Below are 19865 nucleotides of genomic sequence, written 5' to 3' on the forward strand. Positions count from 1 at the left end.
CCGTCATTCTCGGATCTTACATACAGGGGCAGGAGTGTAAGGATCGATTTTGAAAAAGCCCAAGTTGGTCGTATTTTGGCATGATACAACTTACAGAATGTGCGAAATTAGAGGGACTAAAGAGGAATCGGTGTGGGTTTTTTTGTGGGTTCCCCTATCGGGGCCCCTGGCATGCCGGGCTGGATGGAGGGAGAGGGCCTCGGAGAGCTAAGGAGACGGGTGGGGGGGCGGGGGACCGCGTTTGAAGTTAGGTCGGGCCAGCTGCTGTTCTCCTTAATAACAAGAGGGGAAAGGAGGGAGGGAGGGAGAGATTGAAAGGAGGAGGGGAGGGACGGGAGGGGAGGGAAGGGGAGGAGGAACCGGAGAGGGGAGCGAGGCGAGAGGGAGGAGAACTAACTGCCCAGCCAGTTTGCGTCACTGCCTCTCAGAGCAGAGAAGAGCGAGCAGGGGAGAGCGAGACAAGTTTGAAGGGGAGGGCAGGCAGAGTCAGCAGCCCCCGAGGCTCTCCTCTCCCACCGCCCATCCCTTTCCTCTCTTCTCCCTCAGCCTCTCTCTCTCTCTGCCCCATAACTTTTCTCCCGAAAACCCCCTACCTAGCCAAAGGAAGGAGGTAAGGGGAACCCTCTCCCCTCCCCCCTCCAAAACCCCCCAATTTTCCAGTCCGGAGAAAGCAGGGAGCGAGCGGGCACCCGGCTGGCCATGGAGCTGCTGTGCTGCGAGGTGGACCCGGTCCGCAGGGCCGTGCCGGACGCCAACCTGCTCTACGATGACCGCGTTTTGCAGAACTTGCTCACCATCGAGGAGCGCTACCTTCCCCAGTGCTCCTACTTCAAATGCGTGCAGAAGGACATCCAGCCCTACATGCGCAGGATGGTGGCCACCTGGATGCTGGAGGTAGGTCTGCAGATAGGATACTCGCTCCCCCCCCCCCACTCCACCCCCAGCGCAGGGAACCTAAAACTTGGAGAGGGCAGGCTCCGCGCTCGCCTCCCCGCTCCTGTGCGCGAGGTTACCCCGAGCCCTTTGGCGAGACGCGTGGCTTCATTTCTGTTCCTTGCAGGATGCAAGGCTAACTGGGGGAGGGGGAAGGGGATAGGGAAGGGAGGAGGAAAATCTGGGATAAACGAGGCTGTCCTGGAGCGGGGGTGGGGGAGCATCCCGCGCGCGTGTGCCTGCATGTGGCTGCCTCTTCTTCCCACCCCCAGCCCGACCTGTCTTTTGCGAGGCCGCCACTGCTTTCGGTGCAGTGGAGAAGGGAGTAGGAGCGTGAAATCGGGACCCAAACGTAAAAAAAGCCAAAAAGCAGCCCCCCAGAAGCCAGAGAAAATTCGTCCTAGCCTCAGGTCCCCGCATGTGGTCGCGACTCCGCGTTGGCACTTAAGGGGGGGGGGGGAGAAAGGGGGAGGGGGAGGAGGGAGGAGGAGAGAACCGGAGAATTCAGGAGCCCCGGAAGTCGCATTGAAGAAACATGTGTTTTAGGGGAACCCAAAAGAACCACTTCTTTACCCTTGCTCCAAATCTTTGCCGAGCAAGCCGTGTGCCCACGTATGCACAGCTCTGGACCTGCCGTGGTTTCGCCATGTTGCTTTGCAAACTCCGGTTGGAAAGGCTGGAAAACGTCGCCCGCTCCCTCCGCGCACCCCATTATTCCGGCCACCCCACTTGTAATAGTGCCCTCTTCCCCAACCCCCACCTCAGGAAGGTTACTTACAGTTTGGCTTTCCAGTTTCCTCGCTGCGGAGATTTGGGTGGGGTAGGAAGGGGGGGGGAGGAGGTGTGTGTGGGGGGAGATGTCGGGGCACCCCTAAAGGAGAGGTCAGAGTCCCCCGTGCCTCTCTCTGGAGGCTCCCCGTTCTTCGGCTTTCCCCCAGCTCGTCACCACGATCCCCAGTTTCTGCCCTTGTGGGCCGCAGCCGGACACTCTTGCCGCGGCGCTCACCCCTCCAAGTTTCCCCTCGGGATCCAAAGCCCCAAGGGTCGAGATACAGACCTTTCCGGCACCCGAAACCTCCGTTTCGGGAAGCCTGGATCCTCTTTGGGGTTTTCACGCCAAAAGGGCTTTTCTAGGATATTTCCTCGATTTTTCATTATTTTTTGAAACCGTCTCCCCATGCTCCCGAGTCCAGCCGCCGAGGCTGCGGCTCTTCCTCCTCTCCTCCCTCCCCCTCTCTTCCCCACCTCTCCCCACCCACCCCCCCAATAGCGGCGCCTGGGCCGCAGGGACCCCCCCGGACATTTTTTCCAATTGTCGGGAATGATAGAGCAGGGTCCGGGGATCCGAATGAGACCAAGAAGAAGACCCCCGGAGCCTCCAGAATATTTTTATTGATTTTTTGAAAAGATGACGAAATCCAAAAAAGAGAGTGTGAGCGAGTTAGAGTGAGCAAAGAAGTCAGTAGCCAAAGGGAGCGTCGCCGAGCCGGGCGGCTACTGCGCATTTGTTTGCCTCCTGGCTTCGGATCTTCAATTCACCTCTTTTTTTTTTTTTACCTTCTTGGGGAATACCCCAGCACGGATGGACTATTTAGATTTACCCCGTTTTCCTCCTCTTTATTCTTATCACATAGCCTACTCCCCTCCCCCTCCCCACTCAAAAATTAAATATTTTTGCTTGTTTCCATAGGTTGTGCCTTTCATTTTTTTTTTTTTGTCTTTTCCTGACACTATTCCCTCAACCCCCCAACCCTTCCCCACTCCCATTGTAGGTCTGTGAGGAACAGAAGTGTGAAGAAGAGGTCTTCCCTTTGGCCATGAATTACCTGGACCGCTTCTTGGCTGGGGTCCCAACTCCTAAGACCCATCTGCAGCTCCTGGGTGCTGTCTGCATGTTCCTGGCCTCCAAGCTCAAAGAGACCATCCCTCTGACAGCAGAGAAGTTGTGCATTTACACCGACAACTCCATCAAGCCTCAGGAGCTGCTGGTAATGCCTACCTCCTTTCTTTTCTCTCTTTCTGCTCTTCCTTCCTTCTTTGCTCTCTCCTGTCCTGATAAGCTTCTGCCCACTGCTCCCCAAAGGAATCCTTAGGATCCCAAATTACCACATCGTTGGAATTTTCACACTTTAGGAGATACCGCTTTTAATATGAATTTTTTTGTGTTCCTACTGCGTGCCAGCCACCATGCTAAGCCCTGAGGCTACATCCACAAATAAGATCCCCGCGACATTTGTGTTGGGGGAATTCATTTGCACTTGTGTGTGCGCGTGTGTGTGCATGCATGGGTGTGTGTAGGGGAGACTTGGAACACGGTGATCACATTTTAATTAAATTCCAAATTTTCAACCACTGAATTTTGAGAAAATAGCTCAACTTCCCACATGGTAGGCATGTGTTCCCGTGGTAAAAGGGTGTTGTGGTGCGTCTCCTAAGAATCCAGAGTTCAAAGGTAATGTCGTATCTATCTATAAATTTTCAAGATACCTGCACATAGTAGCTGTTCACTAAATACCAGCTCACTGACGTTTGAGCCAAGTCAGAATTTGTCCTTTAATTGGAGGAATCTGAGGCCTGGTTCTTGGGGAGGCGGGCTATGACCTCTGTATGGTGACAGGGGTCCTGTCTTGACTCAGGTTTTCTAACAGCAAACCTTTTCCCCACCCAGTCTAACTCATTTTCCCCACAGCTTCACACTCAAGGCGTCCATGTGGCAGCACTGTGGAATGGTAGAGTGGTTCCCAAGCCCACCTTCCGTGGTCTGCACACCTTTTCTCCGCACTGTTTGGAAGAGCCCCCTCCCCCACCTCCGTCTGATCGCCCCTCCCCCTTCCTACTGGGAAGGCCTGCACAAAGTCCACAGGGCTAGGACTGGCTCCTAGAACTGAGCTCTTTGTGAAAAGGCCTTCCTTTCTGGGGCTGTGCTGCCATCTAGTGGCAGACATGTGCAAGGATGGGGGAGGAATTGCGGGGAATGTAGAGAGGGGCATGAATGACTTCACCTTTGAACCGCTGCCAGATTTCAGCTGCTTCTGGTTTGGTCCGGGAGGCCCAGAAAGGTGCTTTCTTCTGGGAGATCTGCTTCCTTTAATAATAGTACAAGACGAGTGGTTTATTTCACACTCCCCTGTGAGAAGAAAGGGCTGGAATTTCAAGCCATCTTAGAAGACACTGGTTGTGTAGTAATTTTACCAGTTTTTTTTTTTTCCTCTTTTTAAACCCTAATCCTCTGTAAAAAGCCAAGGGGGACTTTAAAGCATGTAAAAGAAAAGTCGTTAGAGTTCATCACCAGTTTGTTTTTCTCAACGGGAAACCAGGAAAATGAATCTTCCATTTGGCTCATTTGTTTCAACGTGATGGTGGGTCGTGGTGTTCTTTGGGACACCCCAGTTTTTCCAGGACCGGCCAAGCCAATTCATGTTGCTTCACAAGCACTCTGCCTTGTCCCCCTTTCCCTGTCTCTTGATCCCAGAAGGTGGGAGGTACAGGAATCCTCCTATTTACTTATGAGAAATCCAAGGCTCTGGGAGGGGAAGGGAGTCACCTCAGATCACACAGCCACCTAGTGCTACAGGAGGGGACTGGGGCTCTGGTTGCTGGTGTAGCAAATGGAAGAGAGCCGGGGTTCTTAGGGTGAATGGGGGAATAGCATGCACTGGCACGGTGGTCTCTTCCTGTCTCTTCTGAAGATGATTAATGGATAGGCCTGTTTTCCCTCTGATCGCACGTAGTTTTAAAGTTTCCTTTCTGGCCTGTTGGACTCTGAACACAATTCCCCAAATGTATCTCAGTAAGGGAGAAAAAAGGATTTTCACTAGGTGGACCAATGGTGAGAAGTCTGTGAGAGAGGGGGTCATATTGTCCCCCCTCAGCATTTGGACTGAGGGGTTCCATGACTTTGCCCAGGCACCTTCACTTTGCCCTGTTCAACCTCCAGCTGCAGCATGGGGTTGCTAATGACCATCCTGGTGGGTCCTCCAGTCTCGGTGACAGAGGCCTATGAAACATGTAGGAGAAAGGGCACTCTCCTGACCAAATGTCATTTCCCCAAGACTTCTGCATTATGTGTTGAGGGGAAAGTTTTAAAGCTGAGAAAAGTGGCACTTATTGGCACCAATTACAAGTAAATTGGTTGCCAAGGAGTTGAGCCAAGGAACCTTATTTTTAGCTTATCTGTGTGCATCATTTTTCCCTGAGGATTAAAAAGACCATTAATCCAGCGATAGAGACCTGTACAATAAATTATTACCTAAGGGCCACAATGACCTTGGCAGTGTCTTGTAAGTTCAGCTTTCTGGGCGGGGGCAACAGGACTACATGGAGGTCCATGTTGGCTGAGGGGGTGGGGGGAGCCGAAGAGGAAAAGAACTAGGAGAAAGTAGAATCTTGGCAACAGCTACCTGGGCTCTCATTATTTTTGGTGGAGCCTCACATTTGAGGCAGAAGAAGAGATGCCAGCGACTTCCAGGCTTTGGGGGGCAGGTGGGGGGTGGGGGGGGCTTGGACAAATGGGCCCACCTTAGGATCCAGCAGCATCCTCCTGAACATCATTAGAACTGGTCCGGACCCCAGCTCCTGGTCCCTGACACCAGGTCAGCCTTTGGGTTTTATACTCTTGTCTCCCTCCCTCCCTCCCTCATCAGGAGTGGGAGCTGGTGGTGTTGGGGAAGTTGAAGTGGAACCTGGCGGCTGTCACTCCTCATGACTTCATCGAGCACATCCTTCGCAAGCTGCCCCAGCCCAGCGAGAAGTTGTCTCTGATCCGCAAGCATGCGCAGACCTTCATTGCTCTGTGTGCTACCGGTAGGAGCAGGCTGGAGCCGGAGGTGGGGGGGGCGGGGACACAGGCTGAAGAGCCCTTTGTGGGGGGGGGTGGTCAGGGAGAGACTGACGGGGGTACTAACTGGCATGGGTTTAGGGTTTCAGGAGAGGGGTGGTCCCAAGTAATCTAGAGTACAAGGTTTTCATGCCCAGGCTGTGTGTTCTTTATTTTATCTGAGCTGGTGTATTCTTTTTTTCTACTAAACTCATAAATGGTTTATGAGGACAGGTGTGGTAAGCGGAAAAAAAAAGTGCCTGTTAAAATATTCTTTATGATGTCTAAAGTGCTCTTTGAAGATTATATATACTGCTCTCTGGTTGTGTTTAAATCTTTAATCTTTTGAGGAAAAGGATGCTTGGAGATAAGGCCAAGAGGAAATTTGGGGGGGGGTGGGGGCAAATATAGGTTAAAGGAACACTGTCTTGATAAATACGCTGCCTGCCCTGATAAGCAGTAAGGGAGGTCGAAGGAGTTCTCTTTACTGTAGGGCACTTACTGCTGGGTAACTGGTGGATGGGGGAGTGAACCTGGCTGGCTCTCATCAAGGACTCACCTTCTGAGCACTAAGTTCTGATGCCCTCCCTTTAAGTGCTGCTGTTTTGAATTGGTTGCAGCCTTTACCAGCAAGCGCAAGTGGCTTTTTCATATTAAAAGCTTTCCACCCACCACGTTGATCCCACAATTGATACATAGTTCTTACTGGCCCATTTGCTTTGCATTTCCCTAATAAACTAAAGGCAGTGGTTTGACAACTGTCTCATTAAACTGAGCCTTGGCCAGTTTCTACTATTTTTGTTCCTTGGTAGTGGCCATGGGAGAGACCCTGAAACCTTAATCATAGGTAAAGACATCATAGGTAAAGAACTGACTGGGCAGGTCTTTTGTTTTGTGGTGGAGGGGGGGGTTGGAGGGGAGTTGGGGGGGGGGGAGAATCCAGAGGGTTCAGCCCAAGTTCGCTAAGAGTTGTTGAATTTTAGAGATGGGACTCCGGGGTTACCTTTTTCCAATGTTTTGTTACATGCTATTTGTAAGTATGTACAAATGGATCACACAATATGCAATAGTGTATATGCTCTGTGTTCTCAGTCAAAAGTTCAGGCTTTGCTACTTAACACTGGATGACCTTGGACGGCTGCTTAACCTCTCTGAACTTGAGCTTCTTCATCTGCAAAACACACCTGTTGATACATGATCTTAACAGCCTTTTCAGGGTGGTTAGGAAAACAAAAATCAGAAAGAGACCATGTGCAAAGAGGTACTTTATGAACCAAGGAACGTGTAGACCATGTGTTGTGGTACTAATTGTGAAAATGCCACCATCTCCGTGTTTAACTGTTGCAACTGCCTTAATCCAATTCAACAGGACCCCTTACTCTCTGCCTTCCCTGGCGTGAATGTAGGGTTCCCAGCCACCCACGTTTGATTCTAGGGCTTAGATTTTTTCTCACCGGTTTTCTGTAGTCCTGCCCTTCTAGATCCAGACTGGGCCCATGGCCATGTTAACGTGTCCTGTGCCCCTTTATGAGAGAGTAAGCTGTCCTTCCTGCAGCCCTGAGGGGGCCATTCTTCAGAGCCCCCGTGGATACCTTGCTGACTTTTAGACAGTAGCCATTCTTTTGCTTCCTCCCTTCTCTTGCTGTCTGGCCTGGGGCCCTAGAGGTCAATCCCTCATTGACTTGTCATTTTGTCTCCCAGGCCCTGCTGTCCCTTCGTCTCCATTGTCATGATTCACTGTGGGGGAGGGGTCAACCAGTCCTTTTTTCTCTAGCCCTAGGACCCCCGACCCTCTGACCCGAAGCTCCCCCATTGCCCAGCTGTTAGCCAGAATTCTGCTTTGACCTTGTCTCTTGACTGACAGATCTTTTGGGGTCTGTCCACCCATTCCCCCATTCTGGTCTCTGATTGGGGTAGGGATGGTAGGTGGAATTATCCAGGCATGGGCAGATCCCCAGCTTCTGTAAAGGCCCATTCTCTAAAATTGGGGGTCCCATCCCCCCACTTCTGGCCTTCTTGCCCAGATCCTTGGGGTGGCTGCCAACTTTTGGGCCAGAATAAGGAGCTGGAACTCAGGCACTGAGGACAGAGGTCCAAGGAGTGGCACAGGAAGTCACGAAGACTGCCTTTGGGGAGCCATGAGCTAGCTCTGGGCAAGGGCTAAGAAAGGATACAGGGAATAACTCCAACCAAATGAAGACCACCAGCCATGTACTAAGCCTTAGGTGTGGACTGGTCAGAGCAGAGGGGGCTCCTCAGAAGTTTCCTGAGTCTAGGAAGGATGGCTCTGTCTCCCAAGGCTTTTCTTTCTTGATCTGTGCTTGAGTCTGTATGAATGACCAAGTTACATAGAATCCTCACTTTGTGGAGTTTTCTACCAGATGGCCTGATGGTATAAAAGCCCAGATCTACTTTTCTTGGAGGAAACACCTTCCAGTTAGATGAAATGCCTCCTTTTGGGGCCAGGGTGTGACAAATGGTTGAGTGCCTAGGACTGTCTGGCAAGCGGCAGGCACAAGGTAACTGAGAACCAAAGGTAGGTGATACCGAGAAGGTCCAGTCTGCTCCTTGCACCTCGCGCCTCTGTCCTTGTCCCCCAGTCCTGAATATTCTGCCCTGAAGCCCAAGAGGCACCTGTAGCCGGGGTCTTGCAGACTCACAGTGGGTCTGGAGGAGATGGTAGCCAATCCTCTAGGCTGTGTGGCTAGTTTATGGGATAAGTTGGTTGTGAAAGAGCTGGCAGTAGTTCCTCAGTGTGTGCGGGGAGTGCATGTGTGTGTGTGAAAGGGGAAGAGAGAGCAGGAGAGCAGAGAGGGGCCATGAGAAGGGGAGCGAGGCTGCAGTTTTCCTTAGGGGCTAGAGGGTAAGATGGTGGCAAGGCAGAGAGATGCCCCCCCCCCCCCCCCCCCCCCGACTCATCTCAAAACGGCTTCTGGCAGGAGAGACTGCCTCCACCTGCCTGGTGTCCCTCTCTGGGCCAGTCATGGTTAGTGAAGGCACTGGAGGGAGAGGGAGACCTTCATAACTGACAGCCCCTGGCATTCCCTTTCCTGGAGCTTTTGATCCTGGGGAAGCAGGACTGAGCCTTAGTGTCCCCCTGTTCGTAGGTGTGATGGTAGAGTCCCCCAGGTCTGCAAATGGGGAAAGAAGTACCGTTTAATATGACTCAAGATCGCACTCTGGCACTGGGGGATTCTTGATGCGGGATCTCACGCTCAACAGATGATTCCAGTTAGTCTAGAAACGCCAATGATACTGAGTTTGAACTTGGTGTGGGGGTGGGGTGGAGGTGCTTAACCTCCCTACCTATGCGTGGTATCCCACATCTCCCTCTTTTTGCCTGGGGCCCCACCTCAGGGTGTTTTGCTTATTAGCTCTTTGCAGCATGCACTTGAGTAGCCCCGCCCAACAAGGCTCACCACCCTGAGGCCTGAGCCCTGGAACCCCAATGAAGCCCCAGTGAAGCCCCAGTGATGATAACTGCTGTATTTCCAGCCTTCCTGGCTTTACCCAAAGGCGTTTCATAACCTTCTATCATAAGATAGAATTATAGCCGGGGCCCAGAGAGGGTAGGTGGGTTGGCCCCTTACCCCAAAAAGGTTTGCCCTGGCGGCTGCCAGGTGGGAAGAATTTAAGCCACCTTCCTGTCTCTGTGCTGCCCCCACAGCTGACAGGGTGCGGAGCTGAGGGGAAGTGGCGTGGGCAGCCGACGGTGTCAGTTCTGCAAGTGCACCCCGTGGGGACCAGCAGTGTGGCAGGGCTATCTCACTTCCCTTCTGGCCGGACAATGAATGAGGAGTAGGCTGCTTGCTGTTTGTCTCCCTCCCCTCCTCCTGTCACCTAGGCCTTTGGAGTTATATTAGTGTTCCATGTCACCGTGGTCCTTCCCCACAAGGACAGGGTGTGCTGAACCTATTCCAGGGGTGGTAGGTGAGGTGTGTGCTGCGGCCATCACCTGCTGGCCAATGAGCATCTGGGATTCTGGCCTTTTAACCTTCCACCTTGCTGCAGGTGGGAGGAGGGGGAGAGATGGGGGAAATGGGAAACGGGGGGGCTTCCCTGTTGGTCTTAAGCCTCAGACCGAGTATCTCCCGCCCCCTAGTGGTGGTCAGAAGCAAGGCCATCACTCTTCTACTTCAAGGCCTCCACATCGTAGCCAAAACAATCTGCACTAAACTTACATGCAGGGCCATCTAATCTGTGGTTTTAGACCTGCTTAGCTCAGAACTCTTTCTTCAGCGAAATTTTACCAAGACCTGCAGATAGCGAGTTGATGAATATGGAGCCCTCTCTGCCCTTGCCCAGATTAAGAAGCCCAGTGGGGCCCCCAGAGTGCCTCTGGTGGTCTTGGGAGGTTAAGTGGGTTGTACAGGCCACACAGATCACTGGTGCCATGGCTAGGACCTATCTCTCTGACTCCTGAGCTAGGGCTTGCTTTTGGGGGCTTTTCTCCCACTTTGATAGGAAAATCAACCTGTGTTCCTTAGTGGGATGTGGGAGGTGGCCTTGAGGAGCTGTTCACATTCCGGTAAGTTATAAAGAGCACTGGGTCTACAGTCCAGAAGTCCCGACCTTAACCCCAGGCCCAGCACTGGACATTGGACAAGTCACCTAACCTCTCAAGAATTCATTGATTCACTTGTGAAAGGAAGTGTTTTGAAACAGATGAGTTTTACGGTTTATTAATACCTCACCACTACTGCTACATGGATGAGTAAGCAACCAGTAGAGCTGGGGTTCCCCCAAGGTGTGCCCCTTGCCTCTACCACCTCCCCAGGAGGGGGGAACATCATGTCAGAGGCTTCCGGTATGTGGGCATTGCTCCTTGGCTCTGGGCAAACTGCAGCTACGTGGATATGGGGCACATCGGGGAGACCATTGCCAACTTCTGTATTCCATTCATCGTATGGGGGCCTCAGTTTCTCCCACTCCTGACAAACCAGCATGAGGCTTCGGGGACTCAGTGAGGTCATTTCTGGGACCCACAACACAAGTGACAGTGAAAGATTCTCCAGGCGGCACAGAGCCTTTCTTCTTGGAGGTCTTGGTGCCCTTGGCCTGCTGTCAGCATCTGCCTGTTGCCCAGGGATGCTGGGCACCTTCCTCCTCTCCCCTGCCAATGCTAAACAGAATCTCCAACAGTCAGAATTCCCCTTCACGGTTCCATTGGAGGTTCCCGTCGTCAGAATAGTGATGATGATGACACTTGATAGCTTACCATGAGCCAAGCACAGTGCTTTTACATGGATCATTTTAGTTGAGTCCTCAGAACAACCCTACCAGGTAGGTCTAATTTGCTGGTGAGAAAATGGAAGCTCATAGGGTTCAGGTAACTTGTCCATCTTCACACGGCTGGTAGGTGGTGGGTCATCGGCCTCCACATTCTCCATCTTCCAGTTCTTGCAGCTGCTTGGCCCAAATCCTTCTCATGCCCTCGGAGAGTGTCCTCCTAAGTATCTTCATGCTCCTGTCCCCTTGACCACCCCCTTTCTTTGAGAAGTTTTTTTATAAGCTACCCATGTAGTATGTACTTAGCCATTTAGAAGGCACTGTGCTGTATTATGTTACTATGCTTTTCAACTGGGGCGGCAGATTAATCCAAGCTGCCTGGAACGGGGAGGAACCCTTTGTGCTTTGTCAGAATGGATCACTGGCCAATTCATTGCCTCTCACTCTGCTGCAGAGGAAGGAGGGTGCTCAGGATGTCACCTCTTACCTTTTCAGGTGGGCAACTGAGGCTAGAGAGAGACCCTTGCCCCTGAATATGCCTCTGTACCAAGATACAACCTGTTGGTATTTTTGACCAAGACATGTAGAGATTTCTAAGAGATTTTTACTTGGTATTTTCTTTTTGCTGAAATAGAATAATATTAAGAGAAAGTAGTATAAAATTGCTTACCATTTCTTCCATCTAACTGCGGGAAAGTTTAAAATGTTTTCTGTGAATCCTCCTGCTTCAACCACATGCATGTGCATGTATGTACTTTTATTTAGATGTTTCTGGGAGGTTGTATTCTTGGTCATAGCGTGCATGCCGTCTGATTTTTCTGTCAAGCCCCCCTGCCCAAGTGGATATGGTGAACACTTTTCAAGCCAAAGTTTATGGTTTCCAGGAGTGGCTGAATGGGCTGGGTGAAACCTTCCATGGGTGAGCGTGGAGGTTAGGTAACTAGAGCTAGTACGAGGACACGACCCTTCAGATGTTTTATTCTGGTGTTTTCTTCCTCTGCTGTTTTCCCCCACCAGCAGAGAGGGGTTGTCCCTGAGCCTAGTCCTGGGGCAGCCCCTGATGCCGGGAGGAACTAGCACTGCTCTCTGTGGAGAGAGATGCCTCGTGACTTTGTTGGCTGACGGAAGCTATGCTCTGTTCTAGTGATTCTTGCTCGTCCTTTTCTCGGGGGTGGCTCTTCTAGATCCTTAAGGAAGAGCAAAGTAGAGCTGGAAGGCACCTGGGAGATGAGCCAGCCTGCTGTCTCCCAACTTTTTGACCTAAGCCTTGAAGAAAGAAAATACATTTATAACATAACTCAGGATGTACATAAATGTACATCAGACTGATACAAAAGTTTTTCAAGAGGATATTTACTCCTACTACATGATTACTTCCTGATACTTTCTATCTTGTTCTGTTCCGTTAAACAGCAACAAAAACAACCCACAAATGGGTTTCATGACCCAACAATGAGCTGCAACACTGGAAGTCAGAAAAACACCGATCCAACCCCACCCTTTATTAGACAGATGGAGTGTCAGGGACTGGAGGAGGAAGTGACTCACCCAAGGTCCCACAATGTGGATCTGGTTTTCAGTTCTAATGTCACCTCCTTTGGATTTACCCAGAGGAGAGCCTGGCAGGTGCTCAGGAATCTAGTAGGAGACCCTGGTTTGCCACCGTGGTGGGTGGCAGAGGAGCAGAGCAGTGACTGGCCCAGCTGCCGGCAGCTCTTCCCTTGCTGCGGGAGCACTCCCCAGTCTGAGCTGCCAAGAGGCAGCTGTGTTCTTGTCCATGGTGCTCCCCAATTCCAGGAGGCAGGGGACCGTATCCCTAGGAGGATGCCCTTCAGCATTTTCCTAGCAAAACCAGAAGGGACGTAGAGTCCTTACGGCAACCTTGGCACCTGCTGCACCCCAGGACCACCCTGTAAATATCCCCTGGCTTCTAGAAGTTAATTAGTTTGCTAAAATTGGAAGTGAGTTTTGCGTGCAGCAGCGTGACAAAAGACAGGCATGTATGAGGTGTGCTTCCCGGTCTGAGGCTTGGGACAGAGGAAAGGGAGGGCCAGGGATATCCTCCTGTCCTTCCCTGCCAGATGCTCCCACCCAGGGCCTTTGTGGGCTCAAGGCCATGGGCTGGCTGCCTCCTCTGCATTATGAATGTCACAGGAGGAAGCTAACGAGGTTATTGGGCAGAGAAACACTCCTGTGAGCCCATGTGGAAGAGACCTACAGCAGAGCAGGAGGCAGGGAGGCCGACTTTGGCACCATCCATGGGGCTAGAGAAGGAACTGAAGGGGTTAGTGGACAGCAGGCTTTGGCCAGAACACTGTAGTATACATCCCTCAAGAAGTAGAAATAGTGAGCGAGCGAAGGAAAGAAAGCCAAGGATAGAGACAGACTGACAGGCGGCCAGGCTCGCTCTGTTCATGGGATTCGGCCAACATGGGAGGTATGTGCGTGGTTCAGTGCTCCAGCAGTGTTTCTGACAACACCACCAACATGACGCTGGACAATGGGGTCACCTGTAAAAGTGCTTTTATGGAATATGCTGTTGTAATAGGGCATTTACAGTAAAAGGGGAAATGTTAGGTTGAACTTTATGTTTCGACCTAACGTTTATGCTGTAATTTGAAGTGTGACCCATGTCCTCCCTCTGTCCCTCCCTCCCACCCCCCTCCTTGCACTGCTCTGTACAGTAAACTCTCTGGAGTGATGCTAGAACCAGAGGTAGCACACTGGAGGATTTACCCCGCTCCAGGACTGACTACAGTGAGTGATGGAAGGAACCTCTTTAACCTATCAACATAAGGCACTGGTAAAGACAGTTTAAGTTCTCAGAAGTCTGCCCTTTTTTATCCGCAACGTTAGGGCATTCGTGCCCACCTTATGTGGTGGATGTGTGGATTAACTGGGACATAGCCCGGAAGGGACTGTACACGTGTGGGTAGTTAGCAGTTAGTAGCAGCAGCAACGGGAGTAAGGTGTGGGTGTCCTTGTCTCCTCCTTGATGGCTGGGCAGTGGCTGATCTCGATCCCCCAGCCTGAGAGCTTGTGGGAGTGCTCAGAGGAAACTGAGGCGTTTGGTCTCCCATGCTGAGGCCTCACAGGAGCCTCCCCTCTCTTTGCTTGTGGAGAACTGGAAGTGGATGAGGGTTTGAGCTCCTCCGATCGATCTTGGTGTACGTCTCATTAGCAAACCGCTCTTTTTCTCCAGCAAGAAAATGCGATCTTAGGGCCCAAGAACCATAAAATCTAAACCAAGTCATCCGTGTGATGTGCTGGTTAATACTGGGTGCCTGCTTTCTCTGCTAATATTCTGAGGGCCCTTGGCACTGGGTTAGAAGTTGAGGATTGTGCAAAACTTGGCCCTCAGCACTGTCTCCTGCATTACTGCTTTTCTCACTTCCCTTTTTTCTTTTTTTAATGAAATCATCTGTTGTTTTGTTATGGGCCATATCAGTCCCTGTTGACTTGCCACAGAATATGGCAAGATCACATCAGGATTATTGTTTATAAAATTTTACCAACTTAACTTTTCCTGCCTTCCACCGTCTAGATCCCCTGGTCTGTCTCACTTCTGTGGCACACAGGTTACCTTGTCTGGACTCGTCTCAGACCTCCCTCCTCTATTCCTGCCATGGAATAGGCAGAGGAGACTATGTTTCTTGCCCCTTGCACATGCTAACCCCTCACAGGATTGTGGACTGAGGGATTGGGGGACCTGAATCCTCTGAGAATTCACTGTGCACTCAGATAGGCTTTCTACCTTCCCTGCCTCAGTCTTCCCATTTTAGCTCTGGACCTGCCACAGGGATGGCAAATAAATAAATAAAGGGCATCTTGTGAAGGAAGACTGAAAAGAGAACGTGTCTGTGGGGTAAGGGGTTACCTGTGCAGCTGACCTATCACCACCCTATATCTGAGTATCTTCAAGCTGGGGAGCTCCCAGATCCAGATTCTTCCTGTGCCTTGACCTTCTGCCTCTTGTCCTCACAGACTTTAAGTTCGCCATGTACCCGCCATCGATGATTGCAACTGGAAGTGTGGGAGCCGCCATCTGTGGGCTCCAGCAGGATGAGGACGTGAGCTCGCTCACTGGTGATGCCCTGGTAGATCTGCTGGCCAAGATCACCAACACGGATGTGGTAGGTGGATGCCATCTTCTTGGTTAAAACCAGATGTCTCTTTTCTCCGCCCAGGGAGGGAGACAGTTGGCCTGACGATGATGTGTTGGAGATACTTTTCTTTGTTGGTGGTTTCTGTTTTCCAAGATCAACATCCAAGGTAGTACAAAATCCAACAGATGAGGCTTCCTCTTAAGGGTTTGAAAGCCTGTGTGCCATTAAATAGAGAAAAGAGCCTAGCAGGCAGATAACAAGGTGGGAGGAGGGCTGTTTACTAATTTTCCTTCATGGTGTGGGCTTCCCCATGGGTCTGAATCGTTGCTTCATTTCCATTTATGTACATGTCCTCAGGCTGCCTCTCCCCCACAGTGTGCTGCTCTGCTTACAGCCACTAAGGCGGAGACACAGCGTGGAGAGGGGACTAGAGCCTGGCTCTGCTGCACTGGGGGCGGTGGGGATCTAAGAGGTGCCCCGCCACGAGAATGGTGTCTGGCCTTGACACACCTCTCAACCCTACCCGCCTCTCACTTCCCTTTTGTTTAATGTGGTAATGGATTAAAAAGTACTTCTAAAAGAATAGAGAGCCATAGTAATTCAAAGAACTATTATTAGCTATAGATTTTTCCATTCTTGTGCCCCGTGGACTGCCCAGAGGCTGCAGTTCTGCTTGCCAGAATTTGAAGCTCTTTAGAAGAAAAGTCTTGAGAGACCAGGGTCAAGTGAGGCTCTGATTCAGCTGGTAGGAAATTACAGTCCTTAGAAGGTCCGAACCTGGGGGGGGGTTCTGAGAGGTCAGCGAGGCAGTTCCTGCGTCTTCCAGTGGGGGGTTTTTCCATGCGGAGGGCTGAGGGAAGCAGCTGGGGGTGGGGCGGGGTGGGGGGGGGGGCACTAGGAGAGCTGGGACTGGACCCAGGAAGCTCAGACTCCTCGCCTGGGAACTCTGCGCTCCACCCTTGTGGTTGCTCCCAAAGCTTTTTGTTTGGGGAAGGGCCTCTGCTCCAAACCAACTCCGAGAGGTGTGTCAGCTCAGAGGCCCTGGAGAGTCCACACGAAGATGCCCCCTCTGGATGTTCCAGGGAGATTCCGAATGCCCTGCTGTGGGAGTATATTGAGTTAAGAGAGAATGTGGTTTGCGGGCCTGTGGCTGATGCCCCACAGGGATGCTGAGCAGAAGGCTGAAGCTCAGAGAGTGTGAGGCTGCAGCTTCCTGGCTTTCTCACCTACGTATCTGTATTTTGCCTTGGCCTTTATCACCATCTCAAGGAAGTAGTGCAGGGAGGTGTTAAAGGGCCTCATGGAACCTAGGGGCCTGCTGTGAAGCAGTTCTTAGGCTTTTAAAATTCTAGGTCCAAAACATAGGCTTTAAAAACATGGTTTCCAAAATAGAGATTGAAAAGACCCCTCCAGGCAGCTTCACGTGCAGAATGCTTTTCTAATCCTCCAGAGACAAATCGTGGACAGGACCTAACATTTATAGAAATGAGAAGCTTCCTTCCTTTTCTGAATATCTCCTATTAAGGCTGCCTTACAAAAAAGAGTCCCGAGCAGCAACCAGCTTAAGACCAGCTCTTCCTTGACCCCCCGAGACAAGAATGTCAGTGACAACAGTTTGACCCCAGGCACTGTAACCTCTTTAAGATATTTATAGATCTGCTCCAATTGGCCGGTTGCCCCATGGGTCTCCTGCCTTCTCCACATGTCCTTTTATCACCCCTTACTGGTTTCAGAGTGACAGAGGTCACTCCTGAGGTGCCACTTGGGGTGCTTTTCAAGAGTCTCTTGGGAGTCTCTTGGGAGTCTCTTGGGGTGCTTTTCAAGACTGCAAACCAGTTTCTCATGGCAAACTGGAGAAAGTGCTTGCCCCTTTCAGATACTATGTAGCCAGTCCATCCAAGTTAGCTGTCAGACTGAGTTAAATGGATGCAAACCCGCTCAGAGGGCTCTTAGAAATCCCAGCTGTTGCACTGGACTTGCATGCACATGTCCCATGCTTACCGGTGGGCCCTCAGTTACATATCTTAATATTTAAAAACCAAGCATGAGGGGCACCTGGGTGGCTCGGTTGGTCAAGCTTCTGACTTTGGCTCAGGTCATGATCTCACAGCTTGTGGGTTTGAGCCCCGCATCAGACTCTTTGCTTTCAGCGCAGAGCCTGCTTTGGATCCTCTGCCCACCATGCCCCCCCCCCACACCTCACCCACTAGCACTGTCTCTCTGTCTCTCTCTTTCTCAAAAATAAAATAAAAATTAAAAGCAAAAAAAGCCCCCAAAAAACAAAAACCAAGCATGAGCAGAGGAGAATGTAAAATCCATAGCACTTTTTCAGATAACCACTTGAGCCCTCCGTGAGTTCTGCTGGGTCTCCTCCCATCTGTCTGCCTGTGCTCTCTGAAGTGCTGAGGCTCAGAGTGAAGGAAAATAAAAGGAGTGGCTTTAGAAAGCATTAGCATTTGGAGGGAGGCAAGTTTTGCTTCCTGAGCTCATTTACTATTTCATGAGTCGAGAGGTGGGGTGTTTGAAGCACTTGACTGTCCATTCATTCCTGGGAGTGTTGACTAACAGCTCACTAGCCACAGACTTGCATTATGAGGAAGGCCTGGATGGCTTGGAGGTAGAAGTGGAGGCAGGTGGGTAGTGCATGGAAGATGAGACCTGATGTTCCTGGCCTGAAGGAACTTAGCGATCCTAAGACAAATCGAGAGTGAAATGTGCAAAATCCTAGCAAATTAAGATCATAAGGAAATGAATGCTAGAGTGTTATATACTCTAAATGCAGAGGAAGGAGCTTACTAGGCCTACTGTAAAATGCAGGCCTCCTGGCAGAGTCCACTTGATGATAGAAAGTGTCCTTGGAATGGAGAAACAAAATGTGGTATGTATTCTCCTTAGATGTGTTCTCCTTAGTGAGTGCAATGGAATATTAGTCAACCTTACAAAGGAAGTGTAATGCGAACACAGGCTACAACATTGAAAACATGCTAAGTGAAATAAACCAGACCCAAAAAGACAAAAATACATGATTCCACTTCTGTGCCATACCTAGAGTAGTCAAGTTCACAGAGACAGAAAGTAAAATAGAGGTTACCGGGGCCCCGGCGGTGGGGGGAAGAGGAAGTCATTTAATGGGTATGGAGTTTCACTTTGGGATGATGAGAAAGTTCTGGAAATGGAGAGTGGAGGTGGTTGCACAGCAAAGTAAATGCACTAAATGCCACTGTACACCTAAAAAATGATTCAGATGGTAAATGTTACGTTCAACTTATTTTGCCACAATTAAAACACACACACACACACACACACACACACACACAGTGCTCTCAGACCCACACTGTGAAATGCCCACAGGTTTGTGTTGAGCTCTCCCATGGAGAAGTCAAGTACACAGCACCACGTTTTGCACATGGGCTCTGGTGAGATAGGACAGACAGGAGTCAGAAAGAGCTGACGTGTCACGCTGGAGTCCCCACAGTGGTGCACTCGCCAGTGCACCTTGTTATTTGTGATGTGTTTTCTGTCTGTGCATTGTCGGGGGTCAAACTGCTGAGAGCACATCCCCCCCACAACCCCGATTCCTCTGAGACAGCCAGTCCCCCCTGATTCCTCTGGCTCACTGGCTGGAGGCAGATAGCTTTGACAGGAGGGACCCATGCAGCTCTGAGAAGGTTGGTCTTTGTTGCTCCCTCTGGTTGCCAAAATAAACCGGAACGCTTCATTCCAAAGAGAAAGCTGAGTGAGAAGCCTGACAGTTTTACAGGGAATAAAAGTCTCAGAGGGTGGTATATTTTAAGTACTTTTTCCTTCCAGTCATAAGTGTTGCTAAAAACAGACGCCAGCCAGCGAGGCAGTGCTGGCTTTGGGGGAAACTTTACCGGGCCTTCCGTTGCCAGGGGTGAGTTTGAGAGGAGGGACCGAGCGTCCCGGTTCCCCAGTGGACCTTTCCCGGCTTCGCCAGGCAGACTTGGGGCTCCTCTTCCGTCCCCTCCGCGCTCGGCTCCTGCTTTGTGCCAGCGTTTATCTCTCTGTTCGCTTGTCTATAGAGCCTCTTGAACAGGACCCAACTTTTACTGCGCTCTTTATCCAGAGCCCCTGGCAGAGCCTTGGGAATGATGCTGAAGAGAGGGAGGGAAGCAGGAAGGAAGGAACGGCAGACAAAGGCCAGGCAGATGGGCTTCGAGTGGGTTTCTAATTCTTTGGTCTCCCCCAGGTCTTTTGGAAAGCCTGAGATTTCTTAGCACTAATTACATGTCAGGGTCCTGAGCAAATCACATCACCTTCACGTGACACGGTTTTACAAGTCGCCTAATAAAAAGCAGAACTTGGGCTCCCGGGCCATGACGATGCTGTGAAGCTACCCAGAGATCTTTAACAGAAGAAGATCTAGACGCTAGTCACCTGATCGTTAAGGTCATCCTTTTCTGCCTGGGTTACAGCCAAACTCTGTCGCATTCTTAAATATCACCCAGAGAAGATTCTAGAACATCCCTTCCTTAGGGTCATCCTGGCATACTAGAATCTTGGTTGTCCGAGAGCTATTAAAAACCCATCAGCTCTGCTGTGGAAGAAGTCTCGATTTTGGCTACATGCTCTTCACAGGGTCCCCAGCATCATGTCTTTGTCCTGCTTAGTGAGAGGCACTGACACCTTCACAGCACCTTCTCCTAAAGACCCCTGTAGGACTGGGGCTCTGCAGACTCCACAGGGCCTGTGGTCAGGAACCCTGTGAAGAGTGGCTGGAAGGGAGGCTGGGGGTGGGGAGGGGGACGGGATAGAAGTGG

General features: G+C 51.0%; 1 protein-coding gene across 1 annotated transcript in view; it reads left to right on the forward strand.

Annotated features, from left to right (window-relative positions):
- Nucleotides 1-403: 403 nt before the first annotated feature.
- The window catches only part of CCND2 (cyclin D2), a 30306-nt gene continuing 10844 nt past the window's right edge, over nt 404-19865 (forward strand). Inside the window, exons 1-4 of the mRNA XM_047865420.1 lie at nt 404-894; nt 2706-2921; nt 5577-5736; nt 14963-15111. Of these exons, the coding sequence (XP_047721376.1) occupies nt 700-894; nt 2706-2921; nt 5577-5736; nt 14963-15111 (720 nt within the window). The 5' untranslated portion in view covers nt 404-699. The remainder of the gene's footprint in view (nt 895-2705; nt 2922-5576; nt 5737-14962; nt 15112-19865) is intronic.

The sequence above is a fragment of the Prionailurus viverrinus genome, chromosome B4, assembly GCF_022837055.1.
Source record: "Prionailurus viverrinus isolate Anna chromosome B4, UM_Priviv_1.0, whole genome shotgun sequence".
Lineage (NCBI taxonomy): Eukaryota > Metazoa > Chordata > Mammalia > Carnivora > Felidae > Prionailurus > Prionailurus viverrinus.